We start from the raw sequence: 27,844 nt of genomic DNA on the forward strand, positions 1-27,844 counted from the left end.
ACTGTTTAAAATGACAAATTACAATATTTGATGTATAAAACAAGGATTTGATATCGTTGTATAACACTTTTGACATTCACTGTTAATTCAAATTGTCTTTTATAACTGTTTTACAGCATTTTTTTTGCTGAAAGAACTATAATGGGATATTTAGTGGTAGACTCCAACTAAGACATTTTACCCCATTTTTACTTTCCCCCCTACTTTATTGTATATTTTATACCATTATGGCCCGGTTTCACAGACATGTCTTAGACTAAGCCAGGATTAGGCCTTAGTTCAATTAAGGTATTTAAGTAGCTTTTATAAACATACCCTAGAATAACACATCACTGATGTGCATCTTGAGACAAAACAATGGCTCCGACATATTTTAAGAAATGTCACTGCAAGTTACTTTCAGTTCAAACAGCTCAAACATGCATTTTAGTTCAGGACTAGCTTAAGCCTTGTCTTTGAAACTGGGGGTTAAACTCATATAACATGTTGGTTTTAGACTATGCACGGCAACAATGTTCATATTCATATCATAAAACAAACAAAAAAATCACCTTGTCAATGGGGCACAGAGCAGCTACATTACAATATTTTTCAAATGCACATTTTTATTCCTTATTTTTTTGTTGTTGTTGTATTAATTTGTTTACACATTGTCTTGGTACTATACAGCGTATGATATAGTTGTAATTACAGAAGAAACACACTGATAGCTATAAATCACATAGCCGGCCAGTCAACACAAACATGCATGTCCTTACACACTCACTCAGAAGAACACACACTGTACATACTTGGACATAAAAACACACCAAAAACTCACTTCCCTTACACAGTTATGCCATTAACAAAAACAAATATGTGAATGTAACATTACCCACAAGCCCTTTGTCAACCGACCAACTGCCCACCGTTTCTTCCTGCGCAAGGACATCAAATGCTCAACATCATCAGTTTTTACATTTCATTAGCCATTATTACAAATATGAAATAAAATATATAAAACATGTAGGAAGGCAACTAATGAGATGAAAGCAAGCATGTTTGATTTAGGAGAAAATGGGTGATAAAAGAGAGATATTTCACCACAAAAACAAAGGAAAGAAAATCCCATTTTAGAAAATAAAGTTTGCATTGTGACATTATTTTCCCTCTACAATTCTCATTACTGCAGTGTGAAAAAATAGTAATATATTAAAATATCCAAGTATTTATTTATAATGAGTGTGTTTGTTGTACTTTATGCTGATTTAAATACAGAAATAAAAATCACCATTGAAAATGAGAATTAGGAGAATTAAATGCACAATATCCGGATGTTTTGCAGATGCAAATTATTAAGAAAACAATGTCACAATGTAAGAAACTCTAAAATAGGCTTCATTTTCTTTATGTAAAATCGAATTACTTAATAAATGACATATAATTTTATTTTGGGGCGAAATATGACCTGGGCTGAATTTTCCATTGCCACCACTGGTCTCTACGATCAACTTCGCTCACGATGCTTTTGAGGAAAGCACCTGGACATTTTGCAAGATTCACCAAGAAAAAAAGACAAGACAACAATTCTTCATCATATTCTGAAAGAAGAGAAGATGAATAGAAAACAGTAGTGATCATTCCCGTTCAGAGACTCTGGGACAGACTGCACCACTCAAATAATGAACGCATTTGTTTAGGCTTTAAGAAAGAGTTCAACAGGACAGTTTAAAACAAGATCTTTATAATGTCAATGTAGTAGAATTATGGCACAAAGACATCAAGATAGAGGACTGTGTTTAAAACACAAGTGGACAAAGAAGAGTCACTTTCCTAGTGTTAAATAAAAAGTATGGTATGGAAGCTTGTTTCCGCCATGAAATAAAAAATAAAAAAAAGCTAATTGCGACTTTTTAATCTCACAATTCTGACTTTTTTTCTCAGAATTGCGATATAAACTCACAATTGCGAGTTATAAAGTCAGAATTATTAGATAAACTCGCAATTGTGTTATGTCCAATTGTGAAGAGAAAAAAGACTGAAGTTTTTGCGAGTTCATATCTTGCAATTCTGAGAAAAAAGTGAGAATTGCGCGAAAAAGTCAGAATTGTGTGATTAATAACTCGCAACTGCGAGAAAAAAAGTCAGAATTGCGAGTTTAAATCTCACAATTCTGAGAAAAAAAAAAAGTCAGAATTGTGAGATAAAAAGTCGCAATTACCTTTTATATTTTTTTATTCAGTGGCAGAAACAAGCTTCTATAGTATGGTAAGGCCACCTCAATGTATTTAATGAGCCTTTCACCTTACCCAAATCAGAAATTCAACATTACGTTTGTAATACTTCACAGGGAGAGTATCGATTCAATCAGATGTTAAATGAGTGTTTCAGAGAGGGGAGTTTTGAGCTCACAGGTAAACAGAGTTACAGACTGATATGATTGCATACGTTTCAATACGACAAGATGAGACTGAGCTGCACTTGGCTGTCTAGAGCGCTTGCTTCTAGCAAAAGTGCAAGACGAAACATTTGCATTGCATGAAGTATGCAACTATGTGGAAGCCACTTAAAAATGGTTCAGTTATCATTTTTTTGTCCTTTGTTTTTGCATTGATACTCACAGATTCACACTCTCACATTCATACTAACAAAAAAAATCCACTCCATTAACGCCTGTCAATCTCATTCTTGGCCAACTTCGGTGCGCCACTTTAAGAAGTCCTCTTTCCGCGCATCTGGTTTAATTTGGTTCCGCATTCCTCCCAGTAGGTTCGAAGTGGCCTCTGAGGCAACTATAAGTGGACGGACCACAGTGGGCGGGATCTGGCGCAAAACCCCACCCACTGCTCCAGGAAGACCTTTCTGCTCGTGTCCACGAGACGCAACGTCACATAGAGTCTGAGCGGTGTCAATCACACCCTGGGAAAGGCAAAGATGGCATGAGGATGTCAAATTGAATAAGAAGAGTTGAATTAGCCATAAACACTTTATATTATACATTTATTAAAATTAATAGTCGCAGAGATGAACATGTCTGTAATAATACAGGGACGTACCTCTCTGACGGTGTCATAGGCCTTGGCCACACCCTCTCTGAGGTCAGCTGGTTGAGGGGTGCGTCTGGGACGGGGAGTGGGGCGTCCCTCAGTGATGTAACGTGTCAGAGGCGGGGTTGGAGATAAGATGTCATACACGGTCTCAGCGGTGGCCTAGAAATACACGGGAAAATGCCGTATTATTAGGTTACACTGGGGATTTTTTTTTACTGTGTTAAATATTAAATAAAAAATATCTAGCAACATGGTAAACGTCAACAAATATAAAACCTATGAATATAAATAAATAGTAAATATACAATAAATATAATTATAAAAATATAACAACACAAAAAAAAAAGTGATATACAAATGATACATATAAATATAATACAAAAAAAATAAATATAATTAAAAGAAAAATCAATTTAAAAAGAAAAATCTAATTAAAAATCAAATAATAATGAATATAAAAAATATTTGCAAAATTAATCATTATAAAAGTATTATGAAAATAAAAATATAAATATGATATACAAATGATATATATAATAAATAAAAATTTAATTTTAATTTTTAAATTTAAAAAAAATTTAAAAATTTAAAATATCTATAAATCAAAGAGAAAAATCAAATAAAAAATGATCTAGTAACATGGTAAACCATCAACAAATATAATAATGAATTTAAAAATATAGCAAAAATATAATAGATATAATTATAAAAATATAACAAAACAGAAATATGATATACAAATGATGCACATAAAATTAATACAAAAATAAAAAAATGCAAATAATAAAAAAAATCTATCAAATCAAAAATGAATAAATTAAAAACATCTAGTAACATGGAAAACCAGCAAAAAATATAAAATATACATAATTTAAAAATATTATAGAAATATAATAAAATAAACTAATTAATAAAAATATATAAATATAATTTTTCAAAACGAAAAATCTAACAAAAAAAATCTAGTAACATGGTAAACAGCAACAACATTCAACGTTCATTAAAAAAAAAATTATACTAATATATATATATATATATATATATAAATATATATAAAAACAGTATATTGAAGTATGGTTACGAATTATTATATTTGGTTTTATGAGTGTGTATATACCTGAATTGCTTGCACTAGTCTGTTGCTGAGCTCTAGGGCAGCAGAGGCTGTAGAGGTGCCGAATGATGCCGCCCCCCTCTGGAGGCCTCGGATAATGCGTCCATCCTTGCGGTACTGCTCAATGGGCATCCAGAACAGATCACGTACACCATGGACTGCAGAGAACAGAAAACTTGATTGCATTCAATCTGAATATTTAAGATTAACCTAATGGTCATTAAATAACATCACTAAAAAAAAGATTCAACTTTCAACACAAATAAATATTGTCCTAAATTTCAGCATTACTGAGCAGTTGAGACAGTACTGAACAGAAATAAGACATCAAATACTCACAGAGCTGTACAACAGAATGCATGGGACCTACACCTCCCAGAATCCCTGGCAGCTGGTTCTTCCTGATGTCAGTAAGCCACTCGTTCACTGCGTACTGAATCACCTTATCAACACCCAGCAGCCTGAGACAAAACAACTCACTTTTCAGATCTAGATTAAAAGGTATATAATAGTAAAGCAGGCAAAAAGATGAAGATGCAGATGTGCTTGTGAATGAGAGCATTTACCCATGTCTACAGCACAATCTCTTCAGCTTCAGTTCAGAGCAGTTCAGCTGGGCCAGGCCAATAAGAATGCCTGCAAATGTTCCCTAGGAAACCAGAGATAATATAAATTATTATACAAAAGCAGCTGAACTAAACAAACCACTGATATTATTCAGAAAAACTGGGAGAGCTTATGTTGTTGTGTTAAGGTTCAGCACTCCAACTACACAGATGAACATAAAGGATCACGGTTATTTTATATTTTATATAGGTGATCGCCAACCTGCTCAATAACTACATGCTTTCCTTGATAGTCCAGCCAGATGGGAACTTCAGAGGTGAACCGAAACTCTCTAAAAGAGAAAGAGTATGAACGGAACTTATGATTGACACATTTGTTTTCTAATGCGGTTTGACGTCAGATCTTCTACCTGAAGTAGATGGGTTGGTCGGAGGAGGATGAGGAGCCAGTGGAGGAGGAACTCTGCTCACTATAGGTTGTTTCTACAGAAGCAGCGAGATCATGGCCCAATCCAGAGGCAGGATCTGTGTCATCTGAAGCCTTCTGAGGAGCGTCAGTCCTCACTGGGATCAGGTGATCAGAAATAAAGATGACACAAATGCCAATACACAATTAAATTTAAAAATTAATAAAATGGGTGCAATTAAAATTATACATTTAAATACATATACACATTAGGGTTTTTTTATAGTTAAAGGTAGGGTAGGCAATTTTCGGAGAGGCTAGTAATAGCGAGCTAGCTTTGAATGCATAAGATCCCACCCTCCCTTTAGAATGCTCTCCCAAGTCACGCCTCCTCCAAAACACATGAACGCATACAGCAGGGAGCAAAAGCGTCATGAGGTACGGCGTTAAACTACCTTATGTCTCAAAGTACATAACATTACATTAATAATGAACATAAACAAAGAGCACTGACCTGTACCACCTGACTGCTGAAGATTCATTTCGGTGTTGATAGTGTTGCCATTGAAATACATAAATTCGAGTCACAAACCGCTCGGAGTATAACGTCATGGGTTTCCATCTCTTCAAAATTATGGTATTTATGGCATGAGCGCAGAATAAGCTCATTGTTTTGGTTCAGGAGGAACTGTAAAAGGCCTGCTTCTGTTTTGGTTGTGGCACTCGCGCCTGACGTCTGTCTAACTCCGCATAGCATGAAATGTGCTGATGACGTGTGATGTCTGTGCGATGTCTGTGCGAGCAGGGTGCGTGGAGGTATGGAACTAGATTGTATCATTATAACAGACCGAATGCAATAATTGGACTAACATTTTATGGTCCTACGCCTTCCACAGACAATATACAGGTGCTGGTCATATAATTAGAATATCATCAAAAAGTTGATTTATTTCACTAATTCCATTCAAAAAGTGAAACTTGTGTATTATATTCATTCATTACACACAGACTGATATATTTCAAATGTTTATTTCTTTTAATTTTGATGATTATAACTGACAACTAAGGAAAATACCAAATTCAGTATCTCAGAAAATTAGAATATTGTGAAAAGGTTCAATATCGAAGACACCTGGTGCCACACTCTAATCAGCTAATTAACTCAAAACACCTGCAAAGGCCTTTAAATGGTCTCTCAGTCTAGTTCTGTAGGCTACACAATCATGGGGAAGACTGCTGACTTGACAGTTGTCCAAAAGATGACCATTGACACCTTGCACAAGGAGGGTAAGACACAAAAGGTCATTGCAAAAGAGGCTGGCTGTTCACATAGCTCTGTGTCCAAGCACATTAATAGAGAGGCGAAGGAAAGGAAAAGATGTGGTAGAAAAAGGTATACAAGCAATAGGGATAACCACACCCTAGAGAGGATTGTGAAACAAAACCCATTCAAAAATGTGGGGGAGATTCACAAAGAGTGGACTGCAGCTGGAGTCAGTGCTTCAAGAACCACTACACACAGACGTATGCAAGACATGGGTTTCAGCTGTTGCATTCCTTGTGTCAAGCCACTCTTGAACAACAGACAGCGTCAGAAGCGTCTCGCCTGGGCTAAAGACAAAAAGGACTGGACTGCTGCTGAGTGGTCCAAAGTTATGTTCTCTGATGAAAGTAAATTTTGCATTTCCTTTGGAAATCAGGGTCCCAGAGTCTGGAGGAAGAGAGGAGAGGCACACAATCCACGTTGCTTGAGGTCCAGTGTAAAGTTTCCACAGTCAGTGATGGTTTGGGGTGCCATGTCATCTGCTGGTGTTGGTCCACTGTGTTTTCTGAGGTCCAAGGTCAACGCAGCTGTATACCAGGAAGTTTTAGAGCACTTCATACTTCCTGCTGCTGACCAACTTTATGGAGATGCAGATTTCATTTTCCAACAGGACTTGGCACCTGCACACAGTGCCAAAGCTACCAGTACCTGGTTTAAGGACCATGGTATCCCTGTTCTTAATTGGCCAGCAAACTCGCCTGACCTTAACCCCATAGAAAATCTATGGGGTATTGTGAAGAGGAAGATGCGATATGCCAGACCCAACAATGCAGAAGAGCTGAAGGCCACTATCAGAGCAACCTGGGCTCTTATAACACCTGAGCAGTGCCACAGACTGATCGACTCCATGCCACGCCGCATTGCTGCAGTAATTCAGGCAAAAGGAGCCCCAACTAAGTACTGAGTGCTGTACATGCTCATACTTTTCATGGTCATACTTTTCAGTTGGCCAAGATTTCTAAAAATCCTTTCTTTGTATTGGTCTTAAGTAATATTCTAATTTTCTGAGATACTGAATTTGGGATTTTCCTTAGTTGTCACGTAAAATCATCAAAATTAAAAGAAATAAACATTTGAAATATATCAGTCTGTGTGTAATGAATGAATATAATATACAAGTTTCACTTTTTGAATGGAATTAGTGAAATAAATCAACTTTTTGATGATATTCTAATTATATGACCAGCACCTGTATATATACATATAAATACATAGTGTTGTCACGATACTGGAATTTCCAACTTCGATACGATACCTTCAAAAATATCGATATTCAATACCATTTTCGATTCCACAGGGAAAACTGTCATATATACCACCATACAGATAATTTGTTATTATCTCATCATCATTTTTTTTTTTTTTTTTTTTTTTTTCCATAATTTGGGTAATTTTGTTTCAATAGCTTACACACAGAACAAGGGAGGCTTTATCTAAACCGTTGAACTAAACTTACAAAAAATAGACAAGAAAACAGTAATGAAATAAAAACAAATAAACGAATTGCAAACAATAGCACAAATAAATACAATAGAATAAAGAGACAAATGAAATAAACATGGATTTAATAAAAAGTTTTTCAGGTGGGTCTAACAGTAGTATTCAGGTAAGAAATACTTCAGAAATTAAAGTGATCAAATGTAAAATAACACTGGATAGTCTTCACTATAAAAATTAAATTCAGATTAATGCTTACAATTAAAGTTACAGAAGTTATTCAGCCAAGAGTAGCAAGTGATTTTCTCTTAGTGTTTTTTTCTTTGTTTAACATTACAGAAAGCAGCAGGTTAATTAGGCTGCTGTCACTTTAAGAGCTTATGCATGGATCCAATATACTGTTACACAACATGCGTTTCGTTCCAAAACTGACTATATTTACCTGAATACTCGGCAAGACGGACATTTTGACATCATTTTCTATGTATTTGACCCTATTAGCGCAATAAGCCATGAAAAAGAAGTCAATTTGGTACTTGCGAGCTGTATGAGAGGCGGCTTTATGTGCGCGCCACTTATATAGATCAGTGGTGCGTGCGCTTTTGATGTGAGCGTGAAACCTGCAGGAATGAGTAAAATTATGCGCAATACAAGCACTATTCAACCGGAGCGAGTGAGACGAGTGAATGAGAGGAGGCAGGCGTGTCAATTCGCCGTCGGAGAGAAGAGAGCAAGAACGCGCAGCTGGTATCGGTGTATTGATACTGCAGAAAAGGAGTATTGGAAGCGTTTCAGATATTTCAGTATCGATACATATCGAAATATCTATAACTTTGACAACACTATAAATATATTTAGACCACTTAACTTAATGATTGCTATCAACAAATCACCTACCCTGCCTTTAACTAAAACTAAAACTAAAACTAGTACAAAAATATTTTTGTACACTGAAATAAGGCTGAAATACAATTTAAATATTAGACAACAAACTTAAACTAAATGACAATTAGAAATGTTGCCTTGGCTAACTGAATTAAGTTGGAGCACTAAAAATGACTAACTGGAAATAAAAAACTAAACCTGAACTAAAACTGAAATAGAAATAAATTAAACCTAAATAGTATTATTTTAAAAAATTCTAAATATTAATAAAAACTATTATAGGGGGCAGACTTACCCTCAGCTGCAGGGTCGACGGGTAAGTAAGGATTAACTCCTGCAGCCATGCTACTGAAAAAGTCCTTCAAGAAGAAAAGTGCATCCTGGGAAATGAAAACAAATGTGTATGTGGCTTTTACTGAGTCTGATATAAAACATTATTTGCTCTATGCTGAAAAATTATGTTATATAATGAGTAATGCGTACCTGGTCGATATTGAGTCGCAGCGGTAACAGACTGACTCTCAGACAGCACTCTGGTCCGCCCAGACCCGATTCAGGCATCACCTGTAGTGCTTTTACTGTCAACTACAGCAGTGAGTGGGACAGGTGAGAACACAAGCACAAACAGGAACTTGTTCTCTTTCTATCTCTCTCAGTAACTCACCATGTTGGAGTGGGCTCTGCGCGGCATGCTCTCACTGGTGTACAGGTACAGGAACTTGTTGATTTGAGAGGAAGCCAGGCGGTCTCGCACTTCAAGTTCCTGGACGATAAACACCTGGCGGGAAATAGGCTGCTCCCCAAGGCCCGGTCCTTCTGCATCTAGTCCTGCAGAAGGGGGCGTCACCACTGGGTACGTCTCGTGCTGGAAACTGACCTGAAGAGAGAGAAACAAGTTAGAAACAAGGCTTTCTGAGTCTTCAAATGGCTTATTACAATACAATATACCTTTGTCAGTTGTATCTCCATGAGCAGTGTGTGCTGCCGCCCACTTCCTCCAACCCACCGCCAAGAGTTCTGGGGCCGCGAGGGCCCTGCTGAACGAGAAGGAGAACCACGGGCTCCTGGAGCAGCTGAGCGAACCCTGAGAGACACAAACAACCTTAAGGCGTTTTCACACCTGGCTCGTTTGGAGCATTTGTTTCGGAGCCTGCCTCCTTTGTTCGGTTCAGTGTATGTAAACATTGCAATTGCACTCGGATCCACACCAAAACGCCCGCCAACTATACCCAAGTCTGCATAAAAAAGAATGTTCTAGAGTTGTCAAAAGTACCAACTTCGATACCGAGTCGATACCAAGTAAACAGCTGCTGCTCTGATGACGCAAAAGAAACGCGGTTCGAAATCAAACAATACAGTGTGAACACAATCCAGCGGGGGCAGGGGGAGCAATTGAACTCAGGTTTGGACCAGCCAATCAAACAAAGCTTCCTAAAATTCTCTCTTCTCAGACCTTCTGCAGGACTTACTTATGGCTGTGCGGTGTATGGGCTGAGCTGGGTTTGCCGCCAAAGTCTCTGCCACCATACAGGTGCCAGACGACGGACACTTCTCGGAGCACCACTCTGTTCTGAGGCACTGGGAAACGGGCTGGGGCGCGTAGAAGATCTGAACTGCCCCGTGGCCGAGAGTAGTACCCATCCCGCACCTTTATAGGACCCTGGGAGAGCACGGTCACCACAGGCTCACCGTCTTTAGGCTGTCAAAGAGAAAGTTGAAAGTCCAAGTTGTAAATAAAACAATATTATTTCAGTCTTTGTATCAAAATCTTTCACTTCCATTTACTACTAATTTCTGAGTGAAAACTGTTTAAATCCTACACAAAAGTATAGCCTACACCAATTTTTTTTCAGTGTACTTAAAAGAACATTAAAACTGAGGGCACATACTGGGATGCCCATCCCAGGAGCCTCTAGGATGCAAAAATCATCATTGTCAGTGGAACCCTCTGAGCCTTCCTCTGACATCATATCTGCATGAGCTTCCATAGCTGTGGTGACCAGTCCATCAATATCAGACTCCTCCCCTTCTAGAACAGAGGGGCGGAGCTTGGGGGCTTCTCCCGGGAACAGATAGACTGAGACAGGTGAGGCTCGGCGGATGGAAGGCGAACCTGCTTGTCAAATACACAGAATTGAATAACCATTAATCTATACCATTCATAGGTTAAGAAATTAATACTTTTACTTAGCAAGGATGCATTAAACTTATCAAATTTGACAGTAAAGACATTTTAAATGCTGTTCTTTTAAACTTTCTATTCATCAAAGAATCCTGAAATAAAAATATGAAGCAGCATAACTGTTTTCAACATTGATAATAATGTTTCTTGAGCACCAAAACAGCATATTAGAATGATTTCTGAAGGATCATGTGACACTGAAGACTGGAGTAATGATGCTGAAAATTTTTTAAATACATTTTAAAATATATTCAGATAGAAAAGAGTTATTTTAAATAGTAATAATCTTTCACAATATTGCTGTTTTTACTGTATTTTTGATCATAATGCAGCCTTGTTGAACATAAGAGAATTCTTTCAAAAACATCTTACCGGCCACAAACTAGTCTAAATATAATCTAAAATGACCTATTTTCAAATTTATAAATGATTATTCATAAAACAAAACATTAACTTGATTTCTACATGTTCTGTTTTAAACATGCCTTGGATCTATATAAACAACTGCCAAAGTCTCACCAGAATCTTGCGTCTCTTCCTGTAGGATTCTCTCTGTGTCAATCAAGGCATCTGTGAGGTCGCATTGGTTAATCTCCGCTGTCTCTGCTGGTGGGCAGGACGGAAGGGATGCGGGACTTTCTGACAGCTAAAAGACAGACATTTTAGTGTTGAATACAAACGGGGAAAAAAGCTGTAGTACTGCTTTAAAAGACAAATCTCACCAGAAGTTTCTGTCCGGCGATCTCTGTGGGGGATGTGTGGCGAGGGGGAGGGTGTAGATCGCCTTGGGAAACCAGGTACTGCAGCATGTTAACTAGAGCAGCGCACGAGTCCGCACAGGTGTGTACGTGAACTACATTATTAGAACAACGAAGCTCAAACAGCGGCTGAGTCTGGAAATATTCAAAAAAACAGACAGATCGTTATTAACAAAATGCAAGATAAATCAGAAAAAAAGAAAAGAAAAACAAAACAAAACAAAAAAACCCAGAAGCATTTGTGGGAAGTCAACATTTATTTTTAAGCAGCTACTGCAGAGTCCTGCAATATTATTATCATTTTAAATAAATAAATTACTTAAAATATTGATGTTTACTGGTCATGTTACTGATCAACTACCTATAAAAGTTATTTCAATTATATTACAAAAAATGCACTGTAAATCACTAATAAAAGCTCTTAATAACATGAACTAATAAAAGTCAAATGCTATGAAATCTTCAAGCCAGTGATAGTCAGCATGAAACTAACCAGTTTACTTGAGTCGGCTCCTTTCCAAGTCGTTATGGCCAGTTCCAGCAGATCAATGTCTAACACACAAACATAGTCTGACACAGACAAACACAATATGATTAGAGGTGGCCCACCTTTAGTCATTAATGCAAATTCAGATTTTAAAAGCTATGCTTGTTCTGTACCTCGCCTCAAATCCACCGTATCACTTTCACATTTATCAGACAGGTACAATGCAGAGTCATCTAAGATAAACCTAAAAGTAGATTTCAGAGTGGTTAGATCCAATCAACTGATCTCTGTGCAACCGTATATGATCACACTACAGTCACCAGTACCTGAGGTGAAAGGTTGCGGTGTCCACAATGATGTTGCTGGATAAAGAAAAGGACTCGGCTGTAAACAAAACTCGCAGAGGAAGATAAAGAGGCCTGGAGGGAGAAAAGACAAAGAAAGTTGACAGAAAGAGCAAAGAATATTTGTCAGACTTCACTAAACATTCAGTGTTGCTACAATACCTGTAGTCCACTGCACAGGTGGCCAGGTGTGTATGAAGAACTGTGATTACGGCAGGTGGGGTGTAGCCTAAAATGTCATCATCGATGACATCAAGGAAATCAACAATCTGGATAGAGAATGAAGAGAGACACACATCAGCCATACGTTCATGACAGATCCACATGCCTATTTAAAGTACGTATCTAATCTAGTTACCAACAGGTACCTGCTCATGCCAGCTATGATTGGTCAACGCCATGTGATGTCGTAAAGTAGCACCATGGAGTCGCAGTGCGACTAGAAACTCCTTCAGAGAAAAGGAGATGAATACTTATAGGTGACAAACAAACAACAATCATCCTATTATTAACAGAAGTGACAGGCGAAAAGCAGATTAAATAATAATTTTCACAATACAAATTGTTTCAAAGCAGCTTTACAGAAAATCATGATGTTAATGATTATAATATCTTAATTAAGCAAGTAAGAGTTGTGCGATAATATAGTTTACATCTTGCAAGTATGCTGTATGTAAATAACACACTAACCTTGACATTCCTGTCAAGATCTAATGTGATTTTAATGGCAGTTGACAGCATCTGAACGCCGGTTTCTCGGCCACCGACGCTGCTCACCCCCACCTCTGTGGGGTAAATGGTAGGGTCCAGATGACCTGGGGAAGTGAACCTGGGCATTTCCAATTTCACAGGAATAGGGGAGTCTGGCACCTCCGCTGTATAAAGAGCCAAAGATGCACAAATCATTTGTCATATCAGAACAGGATAATAACTTTTTCCTTATGCAAAAACTACAGGAATAAGAGGTTAGATGTAATCTGAAAAGGTTTAACAGCTCACCTTTATGATACAGCTCCACTCTTTTGCTCTCTATGGTCAGGAAGTTGAGATTGGGATTGTTCTGGTGTTGCGTCACACTAAAAATCTTGCCCCCTTCCAAGTCCAAAATGAGTTCTCCATGACAGAGGTCCACTTTACGTCCAGCTTCATTCTTAAAGAGAATAGTATCAAAATATTGTGACAATTATGGGTGTAACGTTACATGCAATCATCCCGAACCGTCACGGTATGGATGTCACAGTTCGGTGCATACAGTCAGACGATGAATACAGTCAGTCACAGGCAATTCACACTCCAATAATCTCTCATCTAGTTTTTCAACCGCAGAAATACATCAATAAAACAGCTTGAGGATAATATCTCATGTAGCATTACATTTACCTCAGGTAAGTAATTTAGTGTCCACAGCGTGTAGAAATGAACTCTAGAGGGGAGCATTTCACTAAATATATATTAGCTTATATACTCATTATATTTACTTTACCTGTTAGTAATGTCTTAATTGTTTAATATATGTTTAAATAAATTTGTCATAAAAACAAGTTATGACAGTAACTGTGTAAATTTCAAAAATGAATTGGAGTGGAAATATTATTGAAAAATAATTTAATTATTAGATTAAGAAGTTAATGCAAAACCTGCCTTATGTGCAATTTATATGTTTTTTTGTTATTTTATTTGAGTGTTTATTATTATTATATCTAAAAATAAATAGCAACTGACTTTAATAGTTTGGGCTCTGTTGTTAATTGTAACCTTTAATATTATAGTAATGTGCAAGAAAGTTCTCCCTGTATATATAGTCAAACCAAAATTTTAATCTAATTATGTCAGATAACACTTAAGCAAAACATGGTCAGGTCAAAGTGTCTGAATAATTTTTGGTTCCAAATTTTTATCAATTTTTCTGGTAGTCCACTGTATGAATAATTTTTGGGTATAATATGTCACAGTTTACTTTATTTAGCTATCCTCACTTACATAAATGAACTATACTGTCCTGCACCCACAAAAATATCTGAATAATTTTTGGTTTGACTGTAGTTTACAGCATTAGCGGAGCATTTTTTTTTTTTTTTTTAATTTGTTCAATAAACCACTGTTTAACAAAAAAGAAGAAAAAAAGAAGCAATTTTATGTTTAGTTTTCTCCCCCCTGCTGTACTGAACCCGTACCGAACCGTGACTTGAATACCGAGGTACGTACCAAACCGTCATGTTTGTGTACTGTTACACCCCTAGCGACAACACTACACCAATGTATCATGCAATTTTTCATTTAATTTACCTTGCTGTCTGTCATGGCTTGAAGGCGACCTTTGCCAATCAGCACCGTTAAACAGAGCAGACTGAGGTCGTGGCTGGACTGAGGCTCTAAGTGTTTCCTTCTTTTTGATTGTTTGGCTGAGTAGAACTGAGGCTCCTCTTCCTCAGAGTCAGATTCTGGAATAAGTGTAAAGACTAGGAATCAATTTTTAACCCTCATATTGTGTTTTGGTCATTTTGACCTGGAGAGGATTTTCTTTTTCCTGAAAATGCTAGTTAATGTAATCAGATTGGACTAAAACTTACTGACTTTGCTCAAAGAGGGTATAAAAACTTCAAATAATTTGAAATATGAAACAGATGATCATGACTGACCCAGCCTGAAGGCAGATTTACAGAGGTAAAATTCATCCTCTTCAGGTCTGTGCTGGTGGGAAGGACTACGAGAACTTTGAAAAGAAGAAGGAGGAGCAGGAGGAGGGGATGGAGGAGATGGAGGGGGCTCCCACATCAACAGATCATTATTAATCCTGGGGAGAAAGAGTTAAAGATATTTATTTTAAGGATTGTCTTGCAAAAAAAACTTATTTTTTGTGCCTGACAACATGCATATAATCTAAAATGTTAATTTATGCTGAAAAGGGTATTTGAAATCAATGTTCAGAGATAAAGCTTTAAAAGTTAATTCTCTTGAATGTTTGAGTGTTGAGCGATACCTGTTATAGATGCTCAGAAAAGCCTCTTTACTGGGCAGAAGGATGTAAGCTACAGGAAACGTGATATCAACCACATACTGACACTGACATATACACTGAGACTGAAACTCTTCCATCTCCTCTGGGTCAGCTGGGATCACCATCTGAGAAAGAGACAGAGAATGAGTAAAGTATAGGAATGAAAGAAAGACAGACAGGCAGACCGATTAGGTGGACATACCTCTTCCGTCTCAAACATAGTGCGATTGGATGAGAAGGGAGAGCTGTTCTTCTCTCGTAGTTCACATGGGTTCTCCAGAGACATGGAGCCCAGCCCCAGATCCCTGTTCACCCCTTCACACACACCCGCACCATCAGAGCCCGCTCCCTCATTCACTCGCACTTGAATCCTACCGGTGGAAAAGAGAGCGATTTAAGATTCTAAAGATTTGTATAATATATTGTATTATATTTTATTTTACCCAAAGTATAAACTCAGACACACAAACACTCACTAACTCACCTGGGAATGCCATCAGGGTTCTGTGGATCTGGGCTCTTCTGCACACGGATACAGGGAAATGATTCTCCTTCCCAGCCTTCATACACTCCTAAAACACATACACACACACACCAAATTCATTTAGAACAAAAATACCATTGCTCAACATTAAACCGTAGAAACAATCTAAATAGAGAGAAACAGAAACAAAATGTAACAGAAACTAATAGCAAATATATTTTTTCCTTTTAGTATAATGTGTACTGACTAGCAACATTTATAAAAAAAATAAAAGTAAATTGTAAAACAAGATGAAATTTAATTTAAATTCAGGTGTGTTTAATTGGGGTTGGAGCTAAACTTTGCACGACAGCAGCCCTCCAGAACAGAGTTTGGAGACCCCTGGTCTAATATGAAAAAAAAAAAAAAAAAGTTATGAATGACATAACTTAAATGAAAGCATATTTTCAATACAAAATGGAGAAATTCCATAAAAAAAATGATGAGTAGTTTGCATCACTGTTATGTTACTGTGGGTTGTTAAACATATCCATCGTAAAACAGTTGTCAAATATTATGTTTAGCTGCTTATATCTTACCACGCACAGCACTCTTTCACAAAACTAAAAGTGTCGCATTGGAATTCACTCTCGTCTTCAGTGAATAGTAAGCCCCACCTTCTTTGATCTGATTGGCCATCATTTTTTGACATTGACGAACTGTCTGTCATCCTAACAAAAAACAAAGCGGTGCGTAATAGAGAGCAACATTAAGAAATATCAAATGTTGCGGGGGACAATTTGGCCATTTCCAATTATTAGGGGGGACTTGTCCCCCTCAATGCCTATGGTGGTTACGGCCCTGCTATATACTGAATAAATATTTGTTCTGAATAAATATATAGTTCAGATGTTTGGGGTTGTTTCTGAAAGAAGTCTCATGCTCACCAAGGCTGCATTTATTTAATAAAAAAAACCAGCAATATTGTGAAATATTATTACAATTTAAAAACAATTACAATTTAAAACTTTTTATTTTTAATCCATGGCTAAATGTAATTAATTTTGGTTCAGCAGCCATTACTCTTCAGTCTTCAATGTCACATGATTCTTCAGAAATCATTATAATATGCTGATTTGTTGCTCAATAAACATTTCTAATTATTATTAATGTTTGTAACATTACAAAATGTCTTTAGTTATTTTTGGTCAATTAAATGTGTCCTTGCTGAATAAAAGTATTAATTTCTTTCAAACTTTTGAGCAGTAGTGTATGTGATAACTAAAAAGAATATATGCTACTTTTGATCTTAGGATGCTTTACCGTGCAGATCAGAGAAACAGGCTTCTAGTAGTTTGGTAAGTTTGGCCCCTGGGTTGCAGGGGCCGTCCTGCTGAACGTCTGGCCCCTGCTGAGACTTCAGCTCCAGATTAGAGATCTGCAGACTCAAGATCTCATTGCGCACTGCACGCTGGCTCGGGGGCCGCCTCAGCCCCGGGGGTCGAAGGTCAGGGATGGGGAAACGGACCTTCAGCACGGCGTAAGGAGATTGGAGCAGGAGAGAAGAGTGCAGCTCCAACAAATAAGACTGCAGACATAAAAAGAGAGGAATAAACTATACATTACAGCCAATTTTATTGTGAAAGGTTTGAAATAAACCAAAACACTTTTACGGTAAAGAATGGGTTATTGTTTTTAAACAGGAGTTTCTAGTGACCTCTGCAGCATGTGCTGTGTTTCTTTGGGGTGGTGAGGGACAGTGGCTCAGGGCCTGCAGGATGTCCTCCAGTCGGCCCAGAATGTCCAGGTCCAACTCAGAGCTGAGCTCCCCAAGCTCGACCCGCAGTGAGCTGTCTCTGCGGACCACACGCCGCCTGCTTCCACTCTACAGGACAGAAAACAGCAAGAACAGTTTAATATAGACCTATAGCCAAAGACAAGAACACTTCTCACAAGTCAAGCTGCAGTACCTTACGCATGTGCTTCTCAAACAGACTGTGGTGGAACTGGGCACAGGGTCTGGCAGTGGTGCCCATCGTGAAGAGACCGGCTGACTGGAACTGCAAAAGCTGGGAGAAGAAACACACATGCATTTCACAAGAGCTCTTCCAGAACCTTCATCAACCTGCAAGATGTTTCCTGCTGGGGATTTGCAAGCTTTTGGCCGTCTGACTTGTCATAACTCAAACTGTATTCACATCTGTTTAAAATTATCCTTGAGCAGTTGGCAAAGCCACTGAGGTGTGACTGTATTAAACCATTACACCACTGTAATAATCTAGCGACCAAGTGGTAATTTTCTGGTAATAAGGCTGTTTGACTGTTTTGACCGTCCAGATTGTGGTCCAGAGTGCAACAAAGTAAAAAAAAAAAAAAAAATGAAACAAAATATTCTACAAAATGATGTAGTAAATGTGTTTCAAGAGGACGTATAATAAAAAAAGAACTTTACTGCACTTTACGTGAAATAAGAGTTCAAATAATAGTATGAACATTATTCATCATTAGGTCAGTATGTGGAGGACAGCCAACCATAATCATAAGTCATTTACATGTAGTCTCAAAATTGCAGCTGTTTAGTTCTAAGCTTATTAAAATTAAGGGTCAGAGTTTCATTCCGTTTCACTTGGAAATACGTCACAACACTGAAGTAATTATTATTAATTATTTTTATTACTGAATAAAAATATTAAAATAAAAAATATTGAAATATTTCACTGTACAATTTTATTTAAAATTATAATAATAATAATTTTAATTAAACTAAAATTTCATTAATTTCTTCATTCTGAAATGTTAAACATCCTACTTTTATTTTATTTTGGCAGAAACCTGCATGGAGCCTTTAAAGCAGGGGTTCTCAACTCTGTCCCTCGAGGTCCACATTCCTGCAGTTGATTAAATGGATTAAATTAGCCTTGATTAAATTAGGGTTGGAGCAAAACTCTGCAGGAAATTGGACCCTGAAGGGCAGGGTTGAGAACCCCTGCTTTAAAGCTTCTCCTTTTTGACATCAGCTGGTTTATAAGCACTTTTTTAAAGCTTGGGAAAATGGTTGCTGAACTTCATAGTAAAGATTAAAAGGGTCATATAATGCCACTTTTACAAGATGTAAAATAAGTCTCTGATGTCCCCAGTGTGTATGTGAAGTTTTAGCTCAAAATACCCCACAGATCATATTTTATAGCATGTTAAATTTGTCTCTTTTTGAGGGTGAGCAAAAACGCTCTGTTTTTGTGTGTCCCTTTAAATGCAAATGAGCTGCTGCTCTCAAGAAGAGGGCGGAGTTTCAAGAGCTCGTGTTAGCAGCGCCGATTGCCTCACGCAGACTCACTGAAAATGTCAGAAACTGTTCAGCCTTTTATGTTCAAACCGGAGTCGGACAATGATGGAGAGTCTCAAGAAGTGACAACATGTAGAATGCAACAGGATGTTTCTGAATGGTTAGTTGATTAATTGATGTAGCTGATGTGGAGTTAACTATCTTAAAGTCAATGATGAGCATATTCTGTCATGATAATCTATAAATCGCTCATGTGGGAACTGTTGTAAGATCCTACAGAGCCAGAGAATATATGCTGCATGAAGATAAAATAGGTATAGTTTAGTTTAATTATGTTTATAACTTATGTTGTCATCTTGCTTTTATGACATGCTATTGCATTTATGTTACGTACTGTATTGCAATAACATGGCCTCACCCCCTTTGTTGCGTGTTCTCGGGGGCAGGGTTTATGTAAATTTTAGGGTTAGTGATGTCACTAACCCAAGAAGAAGCTCATTGTAGTCCCTACCAGCCATTTGTTGTAGTCCTTAAACAGAGAATTCTTTAAAAGAAAATATCTCCCTTTGCATTGAACTTTGAGCATCGCAACTTTGCAGATGTTGTTTATGCTCAAACAGCAACATTACACACTAACTAAAGTTAAAAAAGCAAAATCATAATCAACCACCCCTTTAACAAATAAATTAGGACTGATTTTTGTAAAAGAAACTCATTTTATGAGTGGACTTCAGAGGGAAAAAAAAAAACATAAAATATGAACCCTTTAAAAATCTGCACTGTAAATAAGTTCACATGTTGGTGCAGTTTGGAAAACCTTGGTGACTGACCACTCGATTTAAAGCAAAAAGCGCTTTGGGGCTTAGTGAGTTTTAGGGCTGAACAGATCCACCCATAAAGCCTGAGAGATGATAGCATTTGGGTGTAAGAGTCTGAAGGTGTGCTGTTTACTTCTGTGTACTGCGGACTGCCCGAGTCCCACAAGCACTCCAGCAGTTCCAGCCTGCTGAAGGAGAGGTCAGAGGTCGTGGCTCGGGTGTGTCGCCCTGCACTACGCATCTCACATGCCAGTTGCACTGCTGCACCAGTCACCCTGAAGACCAGAGTTCAGAGGGAGTCAAAAGGAGTGTGTGTACAAACATATACAGTCGGTGAGCATAGCAGTTGATTCCTGTTGTACCTGATGTGGGAGTAGGCACATGCTTTAGCAAAGCTTCCTCTCAGGTTCTGGAAGTCTCTCTCGCTGAACATGCCGTCCTTAAAGAACGCAAGCTCACGGAAAAACAACCGTGATACCTCAGCCAATGAGGAGAGCCCATCTGGCCCAGGAGGTGGGTCCTGCTCTAACAGAGTCAGGGTGACTCCGCCCAGAGAGAGACGGAGCAATGAGTCTGGTTTCATTGGCTCTGATTGGCCGCCTCGAGATGACCGTTCTATTGGGAAAAAAACGAAAACACTGTTGATGGATTGTAAGATAAAAAAACTAATGGAAGGCAGTGACTTACACAACGGCCTGGTTTCACAGACAGGGATTAGATTAATCCAGTATTAGGCCTTAGTTCAATTAGGATATTTAGTAGCTTTTATAAATGTGCTTTAGAAAAAAAACATTACTGGTGTGCATCTTGAGACAAAACAATGGCAGTGCAAGATATGTCAGTGCAAGTTGCTTATAGCCCAAACATGCATTTTAGTCTGGGACTAGGCTTAAGCCTTGTCTGTGAAACCGGGGGAACATGTGTTTGTTTAAAACAGGTTTAGATACATACTTGGAGGTCTGCTACATTGAGGCAAACTAGATAAGGATCCTGGTACAGGATAACGACGAGGACAGTTAAGCATTCCCTGTAAGAGATGTATCATAAAGAGCAAGCCAATCATACACACCGTACATGGGTAGCTGATGCATAACAGGTCCATGGACTTGATCAACATTAAAATGTGTTTGAATGTATAAGGGAAAGTGTGTTATCTTAGATCCTGCATATTATACATTTATGCATTTGGCAGATGCTTTTAACCAAAGTGACGTTAATATAAAGATATACTGTTTATCAGTTCATGCATTCCCTGGGAATCAAACCCATGACCTCGGTGTTGTTAGTGCCATACTCTATACCATTTCTTTTCTTTTCTTTCTTTCCTTTTGTTTTTTTCTAATTTACTTAAACGGTGCTGCAAATGAATTAAAAAATGTAGTCTCTGAATTAATATGTGATCAGAAAAACTGCATGCATAATACTAAAGAATTAACAAATGCTTTTTAATACAGCAAAATACTATAGAGCAAATCTAATGTGACTTAACAAGAGAAAAGTATAAACATTTTTGTAACAAAGCAGTTTAAACCACACAATTTTTTTTTATCATTTTATGAAAAATGTTTGGATACCTGAATGAACTATTCAGTGTCCAAACAATCGAAACACAAAACTTGCTGAAATTGAACTTGAACCTTGCACTGACCTGTGGAGACATAGGGTTTGTTTGAGCCAGGCTGCTCTGGCTATGAATGGATGACTCCATCTCGCTGTCAGATAATTCACTCCCAGAGCGTGTCGACAACACACTGCTGGTCATATAACCAGGACCCATTGAATAAAACATCTCTGAGACAGAACAACAGTCACAATCAAAACACACAGAATAACAAACACAGACAAAATCAAACAGTTCTGGCAAAATACAGAACTACAAATAATTCAAGAGAAAAAAAAGTTACTAAGAACTACGTTTGATAATAATAATAAATGTTTCTTGAGCAGCAAATCAGCATATTAGAATGATTTCTGAAGGATCATGTGACACTGAAGTTGAATCAAAGGAATAAATTACATTTTAAAATATATTTAAAAGTTTTTGATCAAATAAATGCAGCCTTGGAGAGCAGAGACTTTTTTCGAAAACATTGAAAAACAATTATTTCAAACTTTAGATTACTGCAAAAAAATGTAATCTAGTACTGTGCCATTTTGAACATACCCACATACCCATAATAACCTCAACAAACTCTTGACTATCCTCACCTCCGTTCTCCATAGTGCTGATATAGGGCTCGGCATCCAGCTCCAGGTCTCTGTCATACATTTCTGAGCTCAGCTGCTTACTAAGATCCTCTTCAATCAGTCGCAGATCATCAGAACCCAGAGGCCTAGAAACACCCCCACCAGACACACCAACACCACCACTGCCATCTGACAAACAGAGAGAGAAAGAACACAGTCATTTCACTGGACACTGTCAATCCACAAGAAAATGACTAAATTCATGCTGGTGCAAAAAGCCACATGATGATTGTTGATGTGTCTCATTTGTACTATATTTTAGGATATTTAAAGTGAGCCATAAAGCATGTTAAAAAATGATGACCAACACACAACAACGTGCTCATGTTACCTGATGTCTCTATGCAGAGGGAGGACAGGAGGTCTGTCAGCTGAGTGATCTGACTGGGTGACAGCAGCAGATGGAGACACCCTACTTTTCCATCCAACTCAAACTAAGAGGAAAAAGAAATTCAGAATACAGTTTTCTGTGTGAACAATGAAACAACGATGGATCTTTTGGATTGACTAATCAAAATCTTGCACGCATGCTAAAGCAAACATCTGATTCAGAAGAATCATGATTGTCCATCTCATAAAAATCCCTGTTCAATTCAATTCAAGCTTATATAGCACTTTTCACAATACTTATAGTTTCAAGCATTTTCTGTAAAGTTGCTTTGTTTAAATGTTACAATTAGGAAGCAATCTGTTATGTGCTGGAGATGAGTGTATCAAAGTAATGTCCATAATATACAGCTATATTTAGGGTTGGGAATTGAAAATCGATTCCAATTCTGGAATCGGATACTTAAGGTCAGGAATCTGATACTTGTTATAAAATTAAAATTTCGATTCCTCTTATCGATTCTTTTGTGTGCATTTTAATATGACTTTTTAAGTGCCATTTAAGTGCATGAAGACACACATCCAAAGCACGTACACAAAAAAATGACTTTAATGTGATTTTAAGCCATTCAAGTGAAAGACGGCTCGGAAGCTGTTTTCTGTGCTGCACACATCCAAAACGTGCACACAGAAAGCCACCTGTCATACTGTATAGTGCGCGATACTTAACTGAGTTCTCTTCTGTGTCTTTTTGCACTTGGACAAAAATACACAAAAATATGCAAAAAACATCCTTGTATTATGTCTTAAGTGAATGTAAACAGCTGACAAAGCAAGCACATGTGTAACAGTATACTGGATCTGTGCAGCTCTTAAAGTGACAGCACCCTAATATTCCTGCTGCTGTCTCTATAATAACATTAATCAAACAACAAAAGACAAAGAGAAAATTCACTCGCTGTTCTTGACTGAATAACTTTTGTAACTATATTTGTAATGTACATTTTATATTTTGTAAAGTGCAGTGTTATTTTATATTTGATTAAGTTTCTGTACCTGAACACCTGAAAATCTTATAACACTGTTTATTTTAATTGTTTCTTTGTTCAGTTGTATTTATTTGTGTGATTGCTAATTTGTTTATTTGTTCTTTTTTAATTGGCTATGGTGTTTTTAAACCATATGTAAAAGTTCCTTGTTTAAGTGTACTTTAGCCTGTTGATTTTTGTTCATGGTATTCAGCTACAATGCAATGTTTTGCAATAAGTCTTAGAATAAATATAAATGATATCTAAGTTTTTTTTTTTTTTTTTTTTTTCTGAATCGATAAGCAGAATCGGAATCATTAAAATTCAAACGACAATACCCAACGCTAGCTATAATATTATACATGTTATGTGGTTAGTTAACATCATATGACTAACAACAAATGTTGTTACTGTTAACAACAGTAACACACCAGTCTTTTTTATTTCTTATTGTGCACACAAACCTTTGGCCCAGGCAGCATTTCATTCTGTTTGATTTTGACTGTTGTCTCTATGAATCCAGAGCATTGTCCAATCAGCAGAGGCTCAGGGGGCTTCGGGGTGGGATGCAATGATTGAGGGGCATCGGAGGCATCATCATCTCCATCATTTTCATCCGTCTCCCTGCTGCTCACCATGACATCAGAATGGATCAGCCCCTAAATGGATGCGTTGAATGACACTGTCCATTACTGACAGGAAATGTATGCTTGCCATTGCAACATTTATATTTATGCATTTCGCAGATGCTTTTAACCAAAGCGACTCACAAATAAGGAACATCAAAAGCAACAATATTCATAGTACACAATGTTTAAAGTAAAAATTAGATTATACACAAGCTAGAGCAGAAGTGAATGGCAGAAAAATGGGTCATTCTAAATGTAATCGCCAGGTTATATAGTTTCCCTGACCTGTGATCCTCCCAGGGTCTCGTAGAGCAGCTGTACAGAGTTGAGCTGAAGGATCTTGTGCAGGAAGGCTGGTGGCTGGTGGATGTCTACAGGCACTGTCTGGCTTGAGTCTCTTACAGCCTCGTCACAATAATCCAAACTGCAGTAACACAAATCACCACCGGGGACACAACACAGCTTGGTCACAAACAATGGAATGCACTTTAGGAAATGGCTGGTTTTAAAAGGACATGTCTGATGTTTAGGAGTCAATGAGTATTTTTAACTTGACCTGCGAATGGACTAAAAGAATGTAAAGATTAAAAAAGTATTTTGACTGGGAAAATATGTTTTTACAATAACAATACTTTTGTTTAGCAAGGATGCATTCAATTGATCAAAAGTGACAGTAAAGGCATTTAGAATGTTACAAAAAAAATTCAATTTCAAATAAATGTTTTACTTTTGAACTCAAAAAATCATGAAAATGTAGCAGTTTCCATAAAAATATTAAGCAGCACAACTGTTTACAATATTTATAATAATAATAAGAAATTCTTGAGCAGCAAATCATCATATCAGAATGATTTCTGAAGGATCATGTGACACTGAAGACTGGAGTAATGATGCTGAAAATTCAGCTTCGCATCACAGGAATAAATTACATTTTAAAATATATTCAAATAGAAAACAGTTATTTTGAAGGGTAAAATATCACTGTTTTTTACTGAATATTTGTTCAAGTAAATGCAGCTTTGGTGAGCATTAAAAACATTAAAACATCGTACTGACCCATTCATTAATGGCACATCTACTGGAGTTACATTAGCTGACACACAATTCATCATACTTTATAAATAAACAGACAAAAAACAAAATACTTCCACTAATGAATTCATGGCTTCACCGTTTAATGCGCATCTCTAAGGCGACCCCAGCCTCAGCGTCCAGGGAATGGTGTTCTACTCGCACTATGGTGTCCAGGAAAGTGACTTTTATTCGACGTAGAACTGCAAACACACAAACAGGCCAAAAAGAAATCTAAATACAGTGAGATAATGCTTTCAATGTTGACATGTTCATGTGATAACTTGCAGTAATCCGGTCGTCTGCCACACATCAGGGTCTCGATCGCCCTGTCAAGGCTTATTTAGTGATAATTACTGGCTGAGAGAATATTGTCCCACTTATTATATGCATACTATTATATAGTCTAGTTTATATATATATATATATATATATATATATACACACACACATATATATATACACACACATATATATATACATATACATATATATACATATACATATATATACATATACATATTATATATAACTAGAAGAGCTATGGATGAACATCCATAAGCTGGGACAGCTGTCAGTTACAACACAAATATTTTTGACCTCAGTATGGTGCAGTTAAAATAAGTAATAACAGGTTATATGAGCCAAAAGAAGGAAAAAGACCTAAAACACCACTGCCAAGCGAGTTTGGTTGAAGCAATATGCAAATGTACTAGACACAAGAGCTGAGACACACCTGTCTCGATGGTCTGTGCAAACATTTCCAGCCCCTCCAGTGGAGCAGGCGGCTCTTCTGATGCCTCGGGCGGGTCCTTCAGGCACTCCTGGGCCAGCTGCATGCTGGATGTCATGCATGACGACCATCCTTGGGAATCCCAGTTTCCATCTAACAGAGATCAGAGAACATACAATTGAACAGTTGTAACTCAGTCCTGTATAAAATATGGCTATATGTATCAAACCAAATGAGTCACAAAGAACGTTCAACAGAACTCACTGGTTCTGTATTTGGGTCTGCATGTTATTTGCAATCCAGTGACTTCAAGGGTGCAGTGTTCTGTCACAAGTGCTGCCCAGGGAATAGTCACTGCGATGCTGTTCACAAAACCTTCAACAATCTCTAGCGGAGCTCCCAACGACTCCAACAACTCATTCACCGCCTGAAAAGAGGATTAAGAGTATAGTTAGAGAATATGAAGGTCACACGATCACATGTAAGAACAGAATATGTCAAAATGACTGCGAAACAGGGGAAGGATGTTGAGTTAATTCATGCGACAGACCCACAAATATGATCATCCTTGTTCGATTGACCCCTAACTTAAAATTTAAAAGGCTGAAAAATAACTATATATATAAACACCCAATTTGTACTGTGGAAAAATTTATATTATAAATGTGTAAAATATTAATTGAAATATATTATCGCACCGTACTGTCAGTTTATTTGTACTGTCTGTTTATTTGTCAGTTTGCTATTATTTATTTCTTTAAATAATTTTTAATTTATTTAGTTTAATTATAATATTTATTATTTGTACACTTTTTTTTTCTTTCAACTTTTCCATGGACCTACCACTCCCTTGCAGACCCCAGTTTGATGACACCACCAAAAAAATATATAAAGTGTGCAGATTTAAAATGTGAAAGCAAAAGTCAGTAAACCTTTGTCACTGTCTCGAGACCAGGAAGAGGATCTAAGATGCAGTCTTTTCTGCACAAGTCATCAAGCTTTTGGAAACATGAGTGCTCCTTCAACTAACAAGATGTGTTGATCTTATACTGAAGTCCAGATATTGCGAAACACTGGCAATAAGGGGACAAGGAAACTGGCCTGGGCATGTCTTACCCCACACTTACCCAAACATCCAGGTTAATTTCACTAATGACACCGCTGCCATTGTACAGGTCCAAGCTCAGCTGGTCCAAACTGAGTCTCTCCTCCAAAAAGTGGCCCAGGTAGTGCTGCAAGAGGTACCGACAGGCCCGTTTCTTTATTGAGCCCGACCAGGGGAAGAGCCACCGAGACATAGGGCCAGAGCAGACGGGGAGAGGGAGCTGAGAGGTGGCGGAACAAGAGACCAGTCCTGCATAACAGACTTAAACCCCCTCGGTAGTGTGTGAAAGTGAGAATGCAATAATACAAGCGTACTAGGATGGACAAGAGCGGGTGAAACCGTCTAACTTCCTGTCCTTTGACACCAAAATCCCCCGGTTCTTCGTTTTTGGACTTGAGTTTGTCCACAGCAGCGTTTAAAAGAGGTTCTTTGTGTTGAAAAGGATCACTCCGGTTCTGCCTTTAATAATATATGTCACTGAAATATGCGACAGGTCCTCTACCGTTCCTCTGGCCAACGGGTTGTTTATTGTTTTCATACTCGGTCTAAACGAACGTGCGTGATGACGTAGGCGCAGAATGAAGGTGCCGGAAGTTGGAGGCGTCAATCC

At 37.6% G+C, this 27,844-nt stretch overlaps 1 protein-coding gene across 2 annotated transcripts; it reads right to left on the reverse strand.

Moving 5' to 3' along the window:
• Nucleotides 1-585: 585 nt before the first annotated feature.
• atg2a (autophagy related 2A) lies at nucleotides 586-27,796 on the reverse strand. Of its 2 annotated transcripts, XM_051918536.1 has the most exons (42): nucleotides 27,257-27,795; nucleotides 26,394-26,556; nucleotides 26,133-26,282; nucleotides 25,497-25,599; nucleotides 24,611-24,749; nucleotides 24,161-24,355; nucleotides 22,673-22,775; nucleotides 22,303-22,470; nucleotides 21,743-21,885; nucleotides 21,046-21,121; nucleotides 20,457-20,709; nucleotides 20,228-20,369; nucleotides 17,964-18,062; nucleotides 17,711-17,878; nucleotides 17,317-17,581; nucleotides 16,015-16,102; nucleotides 15,733-15,901; nucleotides 15,513-15,655; nucleotides 15,172-15,326; nucleotides 14,819-14,973; nucleotides 13,532-13,682; nucleotides 13,223-13,407; nucleotides 12,901-12,981; nucleotides 12,695-12,801; nucleotides 12,515-12,607; nucleotides 12,362-12,432; nucleotides 12,195-12,271; nucleotides 11,666-11,836; nucleotides 11,463-11,589; nucleotides 10,651-10,874; nucleotides 10,231-10,460; nucleotides 9,710-9,845; nucleotides 9,426-9,638; nucleotides 9,245-9,346; nucleotides 9,057-9,141; nucleotides 5,120-5,273; nucleotides 4,972-5,041; nucleotides 4,710-4,792; nucleotides 4,483-4,604; nucleotides 4,147-4,301; nucleotides 3,036-3,188; nucleotides 586-2,898 (listed from the first exon to the last, which is right to left on the reverse strand). In XM_051918536.1, the coding sequence occupies exons 1-42, from the start codon at nucleotides 27,425-27,427 to the stop codon at nucleotides 2,662-2,664; spliced, it is 6,075 nt and encodes a 2,024-aa protein (XP_051774496.1). In that variant the 5' UTR covers nucleotides 27,428-27,795; the 3' UTR covers nucleotides 586-2,661. The 2 variants fall into 2 exon arrangements, with proteins under 2 accessions (XP_051774496.1, XP_051774497.1); XM_051918537.1 differs by lacking the exons at nucleotides 586-2,898; nucleotides 3,036-3,188; nucleotides 4,147-4,301; ... (2 more) ...; nucleotides 4,972-5,041; nucleotides 5,120-5,273 and adding an exon at nucleotides 8,012-8,640 and having other exon boundaries at nucleotides 27,257-27,796.
• Between the last annotated feature and the right edge of the window lie 48 nt (nucleotides 27,797-27,844).

This window comes from Ctenopharyngodon idella, chromosome 14 (genome assembly GCF_019924925.1).
Source record: "Ctenopharyngodon idella isolate HZGC_01 chromosome 14, HZGC01, whole genome shotgun sequence".
In the NCBI taxonomy this organism is placed as follows: domain Eukaryota; kingdom Metazoa; phylum Chordata; class Actinopteri; order Cypriniformes; family Xenocyprididae; genus Ctenopharyngodon; species Ctenopharyngodon idella.